At 43.1% G+C, this 18,659-nt stretch overlaps 2 protein-coding genes across 6 annotated transcripts in view; one reads left to right on the top strand and one right to left on the bottom strand.

The window, feature by feature from the left end:
• rps8a (ribosomal protein S8a) overlaps positions 1-15,932 on the bottom strand; it is a 27,334-nt gene extending 11,402 nt beyond the window's left edge. The window contains exon 1 of the mRNA XM_078099299.1: positions 15,929-15,932. Within this exon, the coding sequence (XP_077955425.1) occupies positions 15,929-15,932 (4 nt within the window). The remainder of the gene's footprint in view (positions 1-15,928) is intronic.
• mylk4a (myosin light chain kinase family, member 4a) lies at positions 8,676-18,659 on the top strand. 5 transcript variants are annotated; one of them, XM_040172018.2, is made up of 15 exons: positions 8,676-9,519; positions 11,661-11,798; positions 12,153-12,249; positions 12,513-12,888; positions 13,317-13,681; positions 14,342-14,447; positions 14,956-15,049; positions 15,398-15,507; positions 15,729-15,870; positions 15,971-16,041; positions 16,138-16,266; positions 16,342-16,494; positions 16,584-16,662; positions 16,952-17,006; positions 17,320-18,659. In XM_040172018.2, exons 1-14 carry the CDS (start codon positions 8,989-8,991, stop codon positions 17,003-17,005), a joined length of 2,445 nt encoding a protein of 814 aa, XP_040027952.2. In that variant the 5' UTR covers positions 8,676-8,988; the 3' UTR covers position 17,006; positions 17,320-18,659. The 5 variants fall into 5 exon arrangements, with proteins under 5 accessions (XP_040027952.2, XP_040027951.2, XP_040027953.2 ...); XM_040172017.2 differs by having other exon boundaries at positions 12,153-12,282; XM_078099298.1 differs by having other exon boundaries at positions 8,847-9,519; positions 12,153-12,282; positions 13,320-13,681.

Genomic DNA, 18,659 nt, shown 5'->3' with positions numbered 1-18,659 from the left:
ATTCAACCATAGGGTACAAACTCAGGAGAACAAGAAACAAGAAAGTGCAATTTCCTCAAATAAGCCAATTTACAATTTGCTATAGATGAGTGACGTTACAAGTACAATTTAAGTGCTACAATTTGTTAGTCTTTAGTCGAGGTAGAGTCTGAAGAGGTGTGTCTTTAGTTTGCGGCGGAAGATGTGAAGGCTCTCTGCGGTCCTGGTGTCGTCAGAGAGCTTGTTCCACCATTTCGGCGCAAGGACAGCAAAGAGTCATGATCTAGTCGAGTGTTTTGCTCTCAGTGAGGGAGGGACGAGTAGTTTTGCAGATGCAGAGCGGAGAGTGCGGGTTGGATATCTATTGTACTATTGATTATAATGCCGCCCTTAACGCTCTTTTATATTACACATTCAATAGATGGATTAAAGCACAGTTAGATTATGAATTAACGCCATAGTTTGAAAAAATAATTATCTTACTGGAGTCAGCCTGGGTTGCTCTGGAATGAGAGTAAGCAATGATAGCTAATTAGCATTAGTTTCGGTCATCTCCCGCGAGAGACCGCGCATGCGTGACCTGGCGTCATTAAAAAAAATCGATGGCACGCGATCGACTGGTAGCGCCTTCGATCGACCTATTGGGCACCCCTGATTTAGGATTTTACATAGGTTATTGTTTAAAATTGGCTTGGCTTTGTTTAACAAACTTTACTTTACTAAGACTTTAAGCTCCCCATTTCTACAAAGGCTACAGACTTCCAATAATATGGTATTTTATCTATTTTGGCTTATTGTTACAAATTAAAAACACAATTTGAAGAAAAAAACAACAACAGATTTTGTGTTGCTATTTTCTAACAGACTTAAGGTTCTTCACTGCAACTTTCTCCCCTCTCTGATAATACAAGACACAACAGAAACACACCAGACAGGTCGTCCAGGCCGAGTATAGTGATACTGAGGAAGAGCTCTGAACGAGATAGCTGACATCCAAGTGTCCCCCTCCAAGAGAATGGCCAAGCCGAAGTTAGTTCATCTTTGTGCCAACAGCTGAAACATGACCAGGCTGACCTCCTTCCCCTAATTAGAGGAAGTGAAGACCAAGCACTGCTCCTGGAAAAGTGTAAAAGTATGAAGCTGAAATGAAAAAAAGATATTCTCGTCAAGAAGTATTTATACATTTTGTCCCTTTGAATCGGCCTTTAGAGTCTGAAGTAGCACCAGCAGCGGGTGGTGTATGTCACTTTAACGTAAGTAGTCTACTATAATGCAAACACAGACATTGTGAGTAATCAGGGACCAGTTTTGCTTTCATCCCCCCTCCAAACAGTAGCCAAGAGATTAATTTGAGCGGCGAGAGCACCATACACCCATTGTTGTATTTGGCAGAGCCGACGGCGAAGCAAGAGGAGGCCGTGGAGATTTCCAGACACACTGTTCATAGCTGGGATTGCCCACCGTCAACCAGATGATGCATTCTTGGACTTGTGGCCGTTTAGCGTTCACAGCCAAAGGGTCCTTACAGCGATTACTGTATGTATCTTTGACATGATTGGTGATTTTGATTGGCATTTAATAACGTTATGTTCACATTTTCACACTCCTTCAGGGTTTAAACAATACAAGGTTATATAAAATTGAACCTTTGAGTTGAAGCTCCCCATGGCGATAGTCTGTGTGACATTTTGGAACTGTAATCCAATAGCACAGGGTATTAGTTTACACAAGTTTCTGTGTTGACAGGGAGACTAGACCCCCATTATTATTACCTCCATTTGTTGAAGATGCAATTTGTGTCTCATTCGTTCAGATATTTTCTGAGAGGAAAATAAAAGTCCTGCTTTGGAGCGAGATGGAAGGATTAGATGATGTGAGAGGGCGACGGTCTCTGAGTGAGCTTGACACCTTTGTACTCGCACCTGTCCCTCTCATCGCGAGGACAAACCGCCCGTCCTCTAAGTGCTTACGCGAGTGTTGTGGAGGGTGGTTCCGATTTGTCACCTCTTCTCACTCTCCTCTTGAATCTCTTCTCCCTGAGCTGCAAGAGCTCCTCTGTAGTTAAAGGCAGGAAAATAACCGGCTCCAGCTGCAGAATGAAGAGTGCAGCTAAAGACCTTGAGAGCTTTGTCGCTGGCTGGGACACTTGGCTGGTGAACAGCATGTGTCTGGCGGCCTCCTTCCTCTGGAGCAGGCTGTGTGATTTACTCCGCTACCGGAGGAGGCGCAGAGCATCCGCCTCACCTGCCATTCAGGTACGTACGAGGCTGTTTGATTTGTTGAATCACAAACGGAAATTGGCTGAGGAACACTCGCGCGTTGTTTTTGGGTGGAGTAATATTCTAACTAACTCCGTAGTAATGGTGGTGTTGATTTAGTAGGGCTTTGAATCTGTTACGGTTTTCCTTTTGCATTGTGAGATTTATGGACAAAAAATGTGTGTTTTGCTTTTAATCGCTGATAAAGGCAAGGGAAAGAAAGGACAGTGGAGTTATATTGTGTTTAAATATTTGAGAGATTATGGAACAAAAGTGTGAAGACGTAAAATTCCTGTAGTTGTTTACAATTACAAGAATAAGGGCAACAGGAATCCAGTGTATTGTGCAAAAAAAGTCAATGGACTTGAACGATAACAGAATGCCGTGATCTGTTACTAATACCTTAGATCCTGTTAAAAAGGTTTGGACTATCTTCAGAGGGGAAGACAGCAACTACATCTAAGAACCACGCTTACTGGTATAAAAAGAAGTGTTTAACAGTGGAGATATGTGCAGATTCAAGGTGATGCTTTGCAGGTGAATGAAATCTTGAGGTTGATTAAACAAAGTTGTTCAAAACTAAGCAATTTCCCTCCCTCAACTTTGTCATTGCTGTTGCTATTTAGTGTAGATTCAATGTTGTTTGTTTTCAACAACAGAGAAAATGGCAACGACGGGTGGAAATGAATTTCCTCACTAATCATACTGTTCTAATTACTTTGACCTCAGACAACAAACAAGCATCACAGATGCGAGCTGTCTAGTGTCACTGATATAGACTTTAACCACCTCTTTGACACCTACTATAAATACAGGTTCGTGCCTACTTGGGACGTATTTAACAGCTACTTTATATTTATTTCTTCTATAAATAAACATTTTATGGTTAGATATTTTAAATGAATTTCTTTTCTATTTCTTTTTAGATTTAATCTCACTTTTTTAACACGTTTATTTTAATCAATTTTTGTGTCTTTAAAATGTATACTTCCTTTGTCCATTATCTGCTTAACTTTGCACTAATACAATACCACGTTAACATCCAGCTAAATGTCACATTTAATTTAATTAGATAGCTCAACATGTGGTGTGTAATCCTTCCAGCAAAGGAAAGATGAGACTGATGTGCGTTTTACTATGTTATGTACAGCAGCAGGAAGGAGAGAACATGAGGTAACAAGTTGATGGTGTTTATGAGTGCGGCGTTTGGAGAATCTGCTGTGAAGGTACAATGAGCTCTAACGATAGAGCTTGACTGCCATAGTTGCGTTTTGTGGCCCTCGAGTGATTTCTGCATTGCCGCAGTGAAATATCATCGGTGTATTTGTGCAGTGGTGCCATTGCATCTGGTGGAGAAAAAACTGCACATTAAATAAAACCTTTCACTTCACCTGTTCCCCAATTTATAAGGCTATATTATGCAGGAAAAATCTGCTTCAGAATAAATAAAAATGACACATGTAAACACACACACACACACACACACACACACACACACACATTACTGTGTCTTAATGCCGTCAGACATCACGCCGCCGAGAACTCTCTCGTTCCCATTCCTCTCTCGGCATTCAGGAGATCCACGATGACATTTACTGAGGTAGATGTACAAGTATGCGACTAAGCTTTCTTTGCGTACTGTTGCTAACCTTTAATACCCTTTTGACATCCTCAATACAAAACGCTCCTTACGTTTCCACATTGATAATAATAGTGCATCCGGGAATATCTTCCTCAAGCATGCACCGCACTGTGCTGGAGACAAAGTCCATGGTAGTACACAGTAACAAAAATACTTCATTTAAACATGTTAACTTGACTTTGAAACTCTTTTCTGAAGATTTATAAAAATTTGCTGTGGAGAGTTGTCTCTTGAGATGACTCACTTTCCACTGCTTTCACAGGTACCTCTCAAGTCAAGTATTTTATAACGTTTCTGAGTGGAGAATCATATAAAATCTGACTTTTGAATAAGCAGTCTCACTATGCACCTTTTACACAGATGGACAATGCCCCCTTCTGTTCGAAACATAAGTCGAAATATAGTCTGTGAGTTAATGGAACCTGGAAAAGGATGGTGATACACAAAGGCAGCTCTCACGGTGAGTTGAAAAACATCTTTTTTTTGACTGGGTTTAAAAACAGGCGACTTGTTCCACAGTTTTAGAGCCAGAGCTGCAAAGGCTGTTGTTCAGTCTCAATGTGAGGACAAGGAACTTGTCAGCTGACCTGAGTGACGTTGATATGGGACGTATGTTTGTCCATTCAATGATTTATAGATACAAAATAAAACCTTAAAATCACTCCTAAAACATACTGGGAGCCAGTAGAGGGAGGCCAGTACGTGGGACATGTGCGCTCACCTTCGTTTGCCTGTTTAAAGACGAGCAACAGCATTCAGAATCTGAATCATTGGCCAAAAGGCATCTGGCTGCCCATAGAAATACATGGGCTGGATTATGCACAGTATTTCAATTGACAGTGACAGATTATGTACATCAAAACTATAGAATAAGAATCTATATTGGCAGTAGGGAAAGTTTGGATGTTACAGGGTTATTGACAGTTTTTGGATTTTAAGGGATCGCATGTTGGGAGCAGCCGCTAGTGACTTGGTTGTTTTGGCGCAGACTGTTTCTTTGCGCCTCTCAGAGGGGAGCAGTTCAAACTGTTGGCATCCAGGGTGTTAAGGGTCCGCTGTGATCTTTCCTGGATAGAGGGAAGGCTTCTCTGTAGTTCTGCTGGTCCGATGGACGTGAAGTGATAGTGATGAAGTAGCGCAGGAAGCACATCTTCTGCTGAGGCCTTTTTTCTTGACGATGTAGGAAGATCACTTGATGTCCTGAGAAATGGTGGACGTGTCGTCTGCAAATTTCAAGCCTTCAACAGACGGGTCCCCTGAGGTGCAGCAGTTGGTGTAAAAGGTGAAGACCAGCGAGGAGAGCGTGAGAGCCGTGATGATGGTCTGGGCGGCGGTTTGATTTCCTCCAGCCTCACCTGCTCCTTCTATCTGTCAAGAGGTTTGTGATCTTGGGTGACTTTGGAATGTCTCTGGGACGATGGTGAAAGTTCACAAACGGGGGCCCTTGCAGGACGTGGAACAGCCCGATGTTGACGGAATCATCCCCTGTCCTGTCTGCCCGGTAGCAGCAAGGGGCCCCCGGCAGAGGTCCCGTGATGTCCTTCAGGTGGGTCAACACCAGTCTCTCAAAGGATCGACCACAGACGTCAGAGCAAGCGGCCTGTGGTCATTTAATCTTGTGGTGGAAGGATTCTGGACCAACTCCAAGCGTGAAGGAAGGCCTGTCTAAGACCTACATAAAAGGCCTCACATGAGTCAAGTCGGGTTGAGATCAAAGGATGTTTAACATTTATAATATTTCATGAGGATTTACGTGCTGTAGTTCCAATCTCAAAAGGCATAAGTGCACGTCCAACGAAATCGCTCAACTTCGGGATACTTTAGTAAAGAGTTCATTCTTTTATGACAAATGAAAACGAACATGTGCAATACTGTGTGCGTGCTGGGGAGTCAATGTATTGAATCTACGCTTTTAAAGAATTTACATAAACGAGTGAAAAAAGTGTAACGCACAGCCGCAGAAAATGGCGTCCGCGCGGCGAGAGAAAACACGAGAGGGAAAGAATAGCAGAGAAGTCGGAGACATTAGCACGGGGAGTTAAGTTTCACTGCCGCCACGCACATTCAAGCCAACAAGTTTCCAAGAGAAAGTATAGCCAAAGCTGGCACGCTGTGCAATGTTTGAGTGGAGACCGGTGAGGTGACTGGACAGTCGCCACAGCACACAGTCCTGCTGCCTCCTAGGACATTGTGTTCTCTGGTGGGGAGGTGGTGCTCCATTTTAAAAGTTCACCTTGTCCCCGTGCCAAATAAAAAGCCTACTACAGAAGGCCATGCAGGTCACATTTCAAGCCGATATTATTGACTTATTATGTAAAAAAAACAACCAAAACTAAGTTATGTAATACCATCCAGCCTCCATTACTTTGTTTGGTCCTCATTCATTCAGCCATAATCATGTCCTGATCCAAAGTGTTCACACATCACTGAAGTCATTTGAAATAGTTTTGTCACGGTTATCTGTCAGAAAGCCCCGAAGGTGAACTTCTCCCATGTACACGTTTATGTGCCATTTTCTGTTTTTTTTTGTAACCAGATGATGTCGTAAGTACGACCGTAAAGGCATTTTTAGGCAACCTAAATATTACAATAACTTTAATTTTCCCATCAAATGCAAAGGACTTGGTTTAAATCCCCATAGTAACTGTACGCCGCTCGAATAATCCGTTTCTCTGTAAAATAAGTCACTCTACAGAAAAAGACACCTCAAAGGAGCTAATCCCTCTGCTGTGTATCGTTTTACCCTTCCGTGTTTTCAATGTTGACGTCTGTAAGCCGGTACGTCTTCATACTGCGAGGTCGACCATCACCATTGTCACTCACTCCAGGCGTGCGGGACTTTGTTAACGCGGGGGAGCCAGATATCGGTCAGGATCTACTGGCGTCCGTAAGTCTCCGAAGGCCCTTTTTTGTTGCAGGTGGGATGCTCCCTTAAGTCCTCATCCTCTGGCTGTTCCCCCTTGACCCGTACACCTCCATGGGCGACCCTCTCGGGAGCAGAGCTCCAGACCTCGTCGCTCTTGGGATCTCAGGAACACACAAGCTTCTCCACCACGGCAAGGTGACAATCCACAGAAAAGCTCAACCGGGACACACGCGCACACACACACACACACACACACACAAAAAAACCCTGCAATTGTTTGTTACGGCTTTCATCCGTGCAGCTGACGATGCCTCCAAACGGTCCATTAGTTTCGCCGTCACATTAACTGAACAGCATGTCTTTCATGCACTTACTACGCGGGGCAGTGAATTCCCACCTGCCGGCTGGTGGGCTCAGTCTGGGTGCACACTTACTTGAGCTTAGCAGAGAGGGATCATCGAGGACTTTGGCCACCAGTATGGAAGTTGTTACTTTCCTTGGCATTCGTTTCACTGTAAAGTGTAAGTGATATAAACACGACATTTGCTCCATGCAATACGCCTCAGAGGCGATGGGGTCTGTTTACATCCCCCTAAAGGGTTCAATGACCTTCAAGTGCATCCCCCTCCCCCCTGCCTGGAAGCAATGAAAGACATCATAGTCATGCATGGTAACCTTTTCAACGTGCAGGAAAAAAACAGCAGAATCTATTTGTTTTTGTTTTTGTGCATCCTTCTGGCTGCTTGCGTGGATACACGCCGCGTCACGAGAAAGTTGACTCCTCGTGATGCAAACGAGTCATCTGTCAGCATCCGAGGACAGGTGCGACTCCCTGTCCTGCCCCGGGTGATCGATGGTTGATTTCACTCCCGTCTTGTTTCTGCCCCTTCGGAGTCCTCTTGTTCTCACCGCTGAAGCCATCGCGAGTGGAAGAGAGTAATATGCGAGCTGATGCGATGACTTGTCAGTACACACGAGCTGACAAGTAAAAACTCCATCTCATTTCCTTCCCCCACTCTGCCCCACTGCTAAGCCCCTCAGTCTGCCGCCTAAGCATTTCACAGTGGGTTGAGCAGAGATGGATTTCTCCCTAAACCATATCACCCTTGAGTTTATGGTTAGCTTAGTTTCACTGAACAACCCGCGAGTGCATTTTAACATTTAGATATTTTTGACAATAGCGTGTGTTCAGTGTTTGCTTAGGAATTTAATATCTGTGCAACCCTCCCTGTTGACTTAAACACATGTTGTTATGAGAATAAGTCAGACATATTTTGAGTTAAAGGGAACATGGATTAAGGTCACATTACACGAGCTGAGTTAAAATAGATCACGTACTCTCTTAAGGGAGGTTTACGGTGGATGTTTTTGTCAGTGAGTAGGCATCATATAAATCACCCATGTCGCCCATCTCTTCTTTCAGCAGAAGGGCTGAACGTAAGACTACTGTACTGTGGGTCCCTTTAGCCAGTAGCTGCATGTTCCTTTATGTTTCCTCCGACTGTCCAAGTTACACACATTCAAAAGATGAGGTGGGGATTTGAACAGATTTTACCATACAATTCAGACCTTTAAAATGTCAACACAACTTGTATTTATAAATGACGATACAATTGCTTATTTTACCCCACCTGTAATTTCACGTAGACCAGACGTTTCCATATGTCACATGGAGATAATGTCATTGCCATTTGAATCAGAAAGAGGGGAAACTGAATGAGCATTGTCCCCGTGAAGAGGCTCCGTGTACAGTAACCCGTTTGACGCCCAGCAGTGGAGTGACGGTGGTTGGCTTAACACTTGAAGGCTCTCAAATGTCCGACAGCCCGAGTTGTGCCAAACCAACACCCCAAACACTTGACCCCTGCTGACGTAGACTGTCCATTTACATTTATGGACGCCGGCTCACTCCATTTTTAATACCACCTCTAGTGCAGAGGGAGCAGACGTTAGGGATACAGTTTGACGGGAACAGATAAGTGTTTTTTGGCTTCTTATAGTCTGAGCTGGCTTTACTTGAGCTTCAGAGCTTTCAAATCTTCGTATGGATTGTTGTCTATTGGTGATGTCTCAAAAAAAAGCAACTTTTTAGAACGTTTTTTTGGTATCTAAATTAGTTTGCACTGAAGGGTAGAGCTGGCTACGATTTTTGAAAAAGTATTTTTGTCTGTTTTACGGACGCTGTTTGTCCTATTTTTGTCCCAAGTTGGTGTCTTAACGTGATTTTTACATCACCGGGGGCCATGAGTTCCTTGGTAATGAACACAGTAGGAGATGGCAATGGTGCAAGTATGGACCTCATCCAAAACAGGATTGAGTCCCTCAGCAGCAAGATGGACAAGCTCATCAACATTCAAGAAAAGGTCCTCAACCGATTAGATGGGATGTCTCAAGACATTGACGGTATTGAAATGGATATGGAGAACCTGAAGGTTGACAAGGAGGAGATCCATATTCCACCCAAGATGGTGAGCCAGACCCAGGTTATGGGGCGGGAGGTGAGGGAGATATGCCAAGAGATGAGCACCATAATGTTGGTGGTGAACCAGCGGTCCGAGCAGCAGGCTCAGAAGCTCGAAGGGATGGAGAAGCTGGTCCTCAGCATGCAGCAGGTGATCAGCTTCATCGGAGAGACGGTGAAGAGTTCTAGGGTCATGGAGCTGATTTTTAAAGGTTCTGCTGCTCGGAAGGGAGGCAAATCCAAAGAAAGCAAAGGCAAGCAAGCCATTAAGGGGAAATCATCTACGGACACAATACACAAGAAGCTTGACAAGGTGAGACTCAAATGTTATGGCAAAAACGTCTTTTCCTTCAAGTTGGAAATGTGAAAACGCGTCTGTCATGAAGTAGGTTTTGGATAAATACAACACATGGCTTTTAATGTTGTATACTGTTGAGATTGTATTGCCATCCTATTCCAGCCCATCCATCACCACGGACGTCCTGTCTTGTAATAGTGTTGCAAAAGATGCTATATGTGTTCCTTGCTGACTTTGATTTCTCAGATCACACAAAGATCTTGTTCTTGTTGCTGTTCTTGGCAGAAGACGTGAAATTGATCGTAGCAGCCAAGCTGACCACTGAAACAGTTCAACTTTTGCTTATGAATGGGACCTGGCTTGTGTGTGTTGAGTAATGCGTCTGGGTTAAAAAGCCACTGCTGTGATTTTAAGGTAGTTTGTGCTAATTGCACAGCGCCACGAGAGCTACTACAGAATAAATACGTCACTCATGGTTTACGTGGAACCACAGTTTAACTGACATTTCTGCTTGCTGTCCCCCCCCCCCCCCCCCCCCCCCACGCCCCGTGCTGAGTGCCACATGGCCTCCTTGGCGTGAGGCTTACTCTGGAACCCCCCGGCGGGGCACGAGAGGGGAGGCCAGGGGCGAGGAGGGAGGGGGGCAATGTGAGGGGTCCCGGTTTAGAATTGCTGTTTTTGGATCGGAGCGGCAGTGCTCGTGGTCTAAAAGTTATTTAACCCTCTGAGCAGATGTCGGGTGTCAACAAATTGTGATGAGTCAGTCTTGCTCCCCTTCGCTCTTCAGTCATGACTCACTTAAATGAGGCACGTTTCCGCCCCGCCAAAGTGTGCGCCAACGCGATTCCACTGACTGATTCTGTTGACTTGGGCTGACGTCCTGCAGTGCGGAATGGCCCCCAAAACGTTTACTGCGAGTCCTGCTGATATTGCTGTCACAGCACGTTTAATTTAAAGGTTTCGGCAAATGTCAGTTTTTAGCACTTTTAGCAACGTGTATTCTGTAAATATTGTTTCTCTTCTCTGAATCCTTACATAATGTTTCAGTTTCAGCTGTGAATTTGCTCAATCAAACATGTTTGACCTGCGACACTGAATCTGCTGAATCCAACCAGTACAATCATTTACTCTTATACTAAGCTTACTGAGTGTATCAAGGTTGGAGTCATACCTCTTGACACACCATTGAAAAGTGAATAGTTGTAATGTCAGGTTATCCCACACTTGAAGGGATATTATTGTCATAGTGTGCAACAGTACAGTCAGTTTTTTTTTAAACTTTGTTTTAAAGGAAGCTCAAGCCAATATAAGATTTGGATCATTAATTCTGTAGCTAGATTATATTCTGATGATTAATGGCTGCATGCCACTCTGACAGGTTCTATGTGACTCACATTTCTGGGGATTTCTGTGGTCACCAGAGCACCTGTCAGGTCACAGCTCCATCATCCTCCACCTCCGTAGGTGTGAGATACCTGACAACTGCTGTTACTACAGCCTTCTCACGCGTTCTCCAAACCTCCCCCCAGTCAGAGTTTTGAATTCTAGAAAAAAACAAACAGCTGTCACTGGGGAAACACTGCACTGTAAATGGATCCGCCGCTGTTTACCTCGCGACAGCGTTCGGAAAACAAATGTGAGACCCCCGGAGTTTGAGACAGGTTTTTTCCATGCCGACCTGATCGCAGAGTGTTTAGTGAGTTTCCTCAGCGGAGAAATCTGAACAACAGCCTATGGTCGCCTGTGATATTTTCCGCTCGGGGTCAGCGGCATGCATTCCACCGCTGAGTGCGACAAGTGATAAGCTATAAATTCACCGCTGTCTATCCATCGGCTATGAATAATCAAAGGCATGCCACAATGCGAGTCAGTCTGAGCATGGAGACGTGCAGTTAATGTGCTAATAACTAAGATGAAAACAGGGTAAGTGTTGCTCACATCTTCTGTTTCTCTTTATTTTATGTCTCACGTAATATGTATGATTAGTTTGTTGTGGCGTGTGAATTACATGTGACTTCATCAAAGCAAACTGTTTGCTGTAATTTAGTCGAATTGTATGTTTGATTTTTGATTAATGTTGTGTGCTTTTACATAAGACCCTAACTTCATTATTTCATGTAACCCTACTAAGCGTTGCCATCTTGTCTTTTTGCTAGAACCCTACCTCTAATAAAGCGAGTAAAGGGAATCAAGACATAACTCCTGCATGTGAGCGCAGTTCTCCACAAACTTCCCACAAGATAAAGCTCCATGGACCAAAGCCGTACCTCACCTCTCGCAAATGTGGAAAATGTGTAGGTTTATTGTGCTTGTAGGTGTACAGGAACTGAGGAAGCTTTTGATTTTGTGGCTCTTTTAAAAAAAAAATGTTTAAGCTTACACTACTTGATTACTACTACTTGATTTTGTTTTATGAGAAAAAATACACTTTATTTACACTTGGTAAATTTTGCTTTATTGTGCAGTTTGACGTTGCTGAATTCTTTATTTTAGACAGCAGAAATTAATGTTCTGGTGAACAACAATAACAATATATAAGATATTTCTTTGCTATAACATTTTAAATGAGATCATTTCTTTGAGAATTTAAGTATTGAATGTCGGTATATCGGTTGAGTGTCGTCTTCTTTCCCGTTTGTATTAAACAGTTAAAGGACCACAAAGGTAGAGATGGGATAGACAAGCCCCCAATGAGCCCAGAGGGTCTGAAAGCTGAAAAGAAGATGAAGCCTCCGGACACAGCAGGTGCGGAGACCAACTTCTATTCTCGAGAAATGAGTAAGTGCTCGAACTCCAATGCATCTGAAACAATCAGCCAGACACAGAAACAGCAAAAGCTTAAAGAATTCATTTTTTATTCCATCACACGTACAACCGTGGGGCCGACTTTAGCATTTATTTGTTCTGTGACACGGAAACCAAGCTCGAAATGTCAAAGTGAAATATATCAAATGACCTTACTGGCAGTCAGAAAAAAAGACTCTGAATCCTGTTTGGACTTCTTGTAGAAAGTATCTCCTTGAAGAAGCAGATACTGCTTTTCGAAGAGGTGCAGAAACTCAACAGGGAGAATGCAGAGAAATCAGGTCACCAGCTCACCGGTGGAAATCTGGATCTGGAGGCTGCATCGTCCCCAGAAGATCAACAACCCGACGCCCCCGATTGCAATTTGGTGGACGGCCTGCAAAAAGATCCGCAGGCGGCCGTGGACGACGAACATAAAGTCGTTGAGGCGGTTGCTGAGGACGGGTTTGGGGAAAAGGTGAACGAGGCAGAGGGAACGGAGAAGGAACCAAAGCTCCACGTGGAGGAGGTGGAGGAAGAAAAGAAGGAAGATGCTCCTTCTGAAGAAGTAACTGAAGCCCCACAGTTGCCTGCTACAAGGTAGTTTGTTTTCAACCCTACTGAGAATGATTTTTCATCATAATAATCAAGTAATCACTCAGGTGTGTCGTAATCGTTTGCCTAACGATTTAAAATATATTAAATTGACAATATATTTTCATTTGATTTGATGGAAGTCTTTAAAATGTTTGGATGCTTTACGCATTAAAAAAGGGATAGATTAAAGATTAAAACAGAGTAATAGTAAACTTATTCCTTGATTAATGTTCTTTGTTAACTCAGCGTCTGAGAACAGAGCCTCTTCTGTAAAAAGTTCTGAATAGTTCTAATTCAGAGATCCTACAGATGTTTTTATTAGAATGTGTTCTTTATAAAGACCTTTTAGCCACGTCTACAGTATTTAGCTGAAACTATGCAAACAGAGATGACAGAAACGAACAAACAAAACCAACGTTTCTTTCCCACAGCAGTGACGACTGCAAAGATGCACTTTCATCTCCAGAAGTCGAGCAGGTCCAGATATCGGAGGTCTGCACAGTGAGCAGCAGCTTCAGCGTGACCGAGGAACTCTTCGTCGTGGAGGAACACACAAAGAGCCTTGTGGTGGTGGAGGCGGAGGAGGAGGCGGAGGAGGAGGCGGAGGCGGAGGCGGAGGAGAAGACGAAGGTGGACAACGAGGCGGACGAGCAGAAGCTGGAGTCTGAGGGCTGGGCCGTCTTCAGGGCAGATGGGATTCAATTCCAGTTGAACCTGAAACAAAGGGTGGAGAGAGAGAGAAAAGAGAAGGATGCAGAGGAGGAGGAAGGTGGGGAGGTAGAGCGGTACTTTATTGGTGAGTGGAGAGTCCTTCACAATACGACAGTAACGCAGCCACTATTAGAAAATGCACATGTTGGAGACTTTTAGAACACAATTACTTTGACTCAAACAACAAATATACCCGCTTATTACAGGTATGTACCGTAAATAAACAACAAGATCCTGCAGTGGATAAAAGTAGGTGTGTTGTAAATTAAAAACAACGTTACCATGGTTTGTCCACCAGAGAGCACTGACAAGATGATCTGTTTCACTTGAAAATAGCCTGTTTAGTAAAAATGTTCTTCACAATTCTTTAAAAAAGTCAAATCAACATCAGCAAGTGCCTCAGATATACAACACGGGCTGGGCTGTATTTCATAAATGAAATCTTAATACGTTGATATTTTCCTGGCTGGTTCGATAATGTTAAGTGGGTACAGCACAGTAGTACAACCTGAAGCAGGTTGCCACCACATGATGGGCTGTGCTAAAGCGCTTTGAAAGCAGCTATGCGTGTAGTTGATGCTCATCCCAGCACGTTAATTCTGAACGTGCTAACTCGATTATAGCGGCCGCGCTCCCTTCCGAATGCCTCCCCGCGCTTGATTAAGCTGTTCTCACATTGCTCACAATCTATTAAAAAGGATTGTATTTTTTTTCTCCCCCCCCCCCCCCTCCCATCCTTCTTCAGACACCTCTTCTCCTCCAGCGGCTCCTTTTAACCACCGCATAGTTTCTGCCAAACCCAACCAGATCGTCAACTTCTACACCATCAACTGGCAGGAGGTCCTCGGCGGGTGAGCGCCCGTACTTTTACTGTCTCGGGGCCGTTGTGAAAAACGACAGCTATCGATGACGGGTTGGTGTGTCGCAGACCAAAGACCGGTTGAACGAGGCCCCCGTTCAGCCTAATACGCAATTAGGCTGAACGGGGGCCTCGTTCAACCCGTCCCGTCTCCTCGGCCCATAACTCCAGAGTCACTCCAGCTATTTTTACCCGGGGCCTGGGTGGTATGTGAAACAGAATCCCGGTGCCAGCTGGTAGCTAATCACTGAGTGTTAATCCGAGTCTTCAAAGAGGAGACACGGCCCCGCTGAGATCTGATGAAATAACAGACTGAGCTCAACAATGTCCTTAAACCTCTCTGTTTGACAAACGACAAAGTTATGGACCAGGCGTGGAAACGCCGCCTCTGTCCCGTTTCACAACTGTGACGGTGGCGATTGGAGGCGATGCCGTCGCCGACTGGGACTCACAAGCGACTAACAAGGTTTATTTTATTTTCTGCTCTCCCTCTCCTCAAGGGGGCGTTTTGGCCAGGTGCACAAATGTGTTGAAAACTCCTCCGGTCTGACTTTGGCGGCAAAGGTCATCAAAGCCAGGAGTATGAAAGAAAAGGTAACGTTCGGTTTCGTCGTGCTTGTTTAGCCCCATTTTGATACGATAGTGAGAAAAACACAACACATTATGGAGGCAAAGGGGCCCAGTTTTCAGTGCCCACTAAATGCACTACAAGGCCACTTGGAACAGAAGCACAGGGGATATTTTCTCACTTAGGTGAGAAAATATTTGACCTAGAAGAGAAGATGCATTGTCTCATAGCAGAGAACAGCTGACACTTCTCATCGTGTCTGTGTGTGTGTGTGTGTGTGTGTGCTGCTTGTCTGTGTGTTTGTCTGCAACTGTGTCCGTTTGTCTACCTCTGCATCTGTCTGTCTTTCCGTTTTGCGCCTGTGTTTTTGGTAGGAGGTGGTGAAGAATGAGATCCAGGTCATGAATAACCTGGACCATGCCAGCCTGATCCAGCTCTATGCAGCTTATGAGTCAAGGAATGACATCATCCTTGTACTTGAATAGTATGCTCCTTCTTTTATATTTCCAGCACATATTCTTTCAAATCAGCTCCGTTTACCTGATTGTTGTCCTTCATAGACTCACTCATGCCCTTTAGAATTGTGGCAAAGTTTGTTGATAATCATATCCTTGATATTAATTAAGCTAAAATGACCTAATTTGATGCGCTCTTAACGTTGGGTGTTAGATTGATGTGTTTTGTGTCCTTGTCTCGAACCTTTAGCGTCGGTGGAGGGGAGCTGTTTGACAGGATCATTGATGAAAACTACACTTTGATGGAGCTGGACGCTGTTCTTTTCATCAGACAGATCTGCGAAGGCCTGCAGCACATGCACAAAATGTACATCCTGCACTTGGATTTAAAGGTAACAAAGTCATTCATGTTTATTGTAGTACTATTTGAAGAAAAGAAGAAGATGTAACACATTCTCAAAGTTTACTCCAACAATTATTTCAAAATTTCAGCCAGAAAACATTTTGTGTGTGAGCAGAGTCACAAATAAGATCAAAATCATCGACTTTGGTCTTGCTAGGATGTAAGTACCAGCATTTGCTTCCATTCACTTGACACATTGATCAACTGCTTTTAAAACCAAAACCAAATGAATTTGTCCCCTTTGCCCCGACATTAGATACAAACCGCGAGAGAAGCTACGAGTGAACTTTGGCACTCCGGAGTTTCTCGCTCCCGAAGTCATCAACTACGACTTTGTGTCGTTCAACACAGACATGTGGAGCCTCGGCGTCATCACCTACATGCTGTAAGTGGTCACACAAAACACGCGCGCACACGTGCGCAAGCTAATGCTGAGGATCCGACCTCATCTTCCTCTCAGTCTGAGCGGCCTGTGTCCCTTCCTCGGCGACGATGACAACGAGACGCTAAACAACATCTTGGCCTGCAAGTGGAACTTTGAGGAGCAGGAGTTTACGGACACGTCTGAAGAAGCCAAGGACTTCATCTCCAGACTCCTCATTGTGAATAAAAGGTAAATATCGCAACTCTCTGTGTGTGCTGTGTGGTGGTTTTTAACAAAGTACATACAGTGTGTGTCCTTGTGTGTGTGTGTGTCATCAGTTGGAGGATAGGGGCATCTGAGGCCTTGAGGCATCCTTGGCTGTGTAGCCCAGTCCTCCATCATCGTCTTCATACAAAGGTAGGGTTCACATTCATGGTCCTCGCTTGCATTTGTCAGAAACTACGTGAAAAACAAAAAATACTGCAAAACAGCATTCAAATTCAACCTTTAAAAAAACTATATAATATATTTTTTTTTAACTATTTAAAAAAAAAACTTTATATTTAAACGGAAAATATAATATATCCGTTAAAAATATGATGCGTACTCTCTGAGTATCATATCAACATTTCACATTTTTTAAAGTTTGTTTTAATGTGGAGAAACCTAGAATTAATTGAGTTCTTTTCTTTGCTTTATTTCACAGAAAACGATGTGCAGATCACGGCGTTCATCGTGTGTGGCGACTACTGACAGTTGAGGTTGGTCCCTCTTCTGTTAGCTCAAAATAATTCTAATAGTTATTCTGTTTGAGCTGCTCAAGTTCATATTTTTTGCAAAAAGAGATCATTATTTCAAACAGGCCGAAATATATATGCACCCAAAACATCCACAAGATGGAGACATGGCTCAAAGTTTTACAGGGCAGAATAGAAGTCACTAGAAACTTAGTACAAGCCATATATATATATATATATATATATATATATATATATATATATATATATATTCTTAGTGTGTGTGTGTCTATATATAGACACACACACCCATTTAAAGTACACTGTCTTTTTTCAGGGCTACAAAGATGTGACGGCTTCAGCCGTGGCCACTCGGACCAACCTTCCCGTCCACGCAAATTACCTTCATCTTCAGGAATCAGGAATCAAGAATCAGGAATCAGTCCATGCACCTGTGAAATGGGCTAAAATTCAGGATACCCCACAAACCCTTTTCCTGATCCACTGTCGTTGTGTTTTATGTCAGTGATACACAAAAACAACAGGCAGTCAAAAGCACTTTTAATTTAATCTAGTTTAATTGGGATTAAATGAGACTTTAATGAGTAATGAACATTTTAAAGTAAGTAAAAAATAACATCAAAATGTGATTACACATTTTTTATTCTCATTAATGGCAAGTCTCCTACTTCGGTTGTTTGTGTTTGTTATTTGTTACCTCATACGCAGTATTTTGAATCATTTAGTATTATCATGTAACAGTTTGATCATGTGTCGCACCTTTGCCTTTAAAAGTTGAGGTCTACATTTTACCATCGGCTTCATTTTGAAATATCCACTTATAACCAAATACACTGTGCTGTTATTGTTCATTGCTTTTGCTTGAAAGCCACAGCATGATTTGTATCACTTGACTGAATTAATATGTGTTGCATTTATCCACCCTGTTATTATCTAGTAAGAAAAGTTATTTTCGGGCTGTAAGTAAATGCTTATCTGTGGTTTTAAAATACTAAATGTCACATATTTTGGAGAATGGTGGCTGTGTATTGTATGTACGGACAGAATGGGGTTTGTGCGGTGGGTGTCATGAGCTGTAGCATGTGCACTTTATAATGTTATTTATTTAAACATAGATCGTAACTGAAGCTACCTTAGTTCCTTAGAAAAGGCTGGTCAGATCCAGCCACATTTTCTTCTTGCTTTGTCCAGCTGTTTACGAAGGAAAACTATTTTAACTTCAAAGCCAACCAAAACAGTTAAGGTCTTATCAGCCTAGCGCACAATTGTAGATCTTAATTGCATGTGTCAATTTTATCAGCCATTATTAAAGCTTGAGCTAGAAACATGGACTTATAACTTTTTTTTAATCTTATTTTTCACTCTAGTTGCATATTCTGAAGATGCCTTTTCACAAATCAAAATGTTCACGCCTTCTGTGAAGGTTCATTAACGGAAAGTAATACACTTCTTGCTTAATGTGGCTTAAGTTGATGAAATGTTGTATGAACTACATTCACGTGGTTTTAATTGAATTTAAAGGTGTGATGTTACTTTATTTGATGTTGAACTAGTTGTGCTAGTGAAAGAGGTCGTCCTCACAGAGTTAACCATTTTAAATGCAGCATGTCTTAGTGAAGTGTGCACACAGCCATTAAACTGTAATAATGCATCAAA

Source organism: Gasterosteus aculeatus, chromosome 3, assembly GCF_964276395.1.
Source record: "Gasterosteus aculeatus chromosome 3, fGasAcu3.hap1.1, whole genome shotgun sequence".
In the NCBI taxonomy this organism is placed as follows: domain Eukaryota; kingdom Metazoa; phylum Chordata; class Actinopteri; order Perciformes; family Gasterosteidae; genus Gasterosteus; species Gasterosteus aculeatus.
This window is presented reverse-complemented; position numbering and strand designations above follow the sequence as displayed.

Excerpts from the sequence above, each read along its gene's own strand:
- mylk4a (XM_040172017.2), top strand. The coding sequence starts at position 8,989 with ATGAGTTCCTTGGTAATGAACACAGTAGGAGATGGCAATGGTGCAAGT. Across the intron at positions 12,283-12,512 it reads CTTCTATTCTCGAGAAATGA|AAAGTATCTCCTTGAAGAAG; the intron begins GTAAGTGCTCGA and ends GACTTCTTGTAG. Across the intron at positions 15,871-15,970 it reads TCCTGCACTTGGATTTAAAG|CCAGAAAACATTTTGTGTGT; the intron begins GTAACAAAGTCA and ends TCAAAATTTCAG.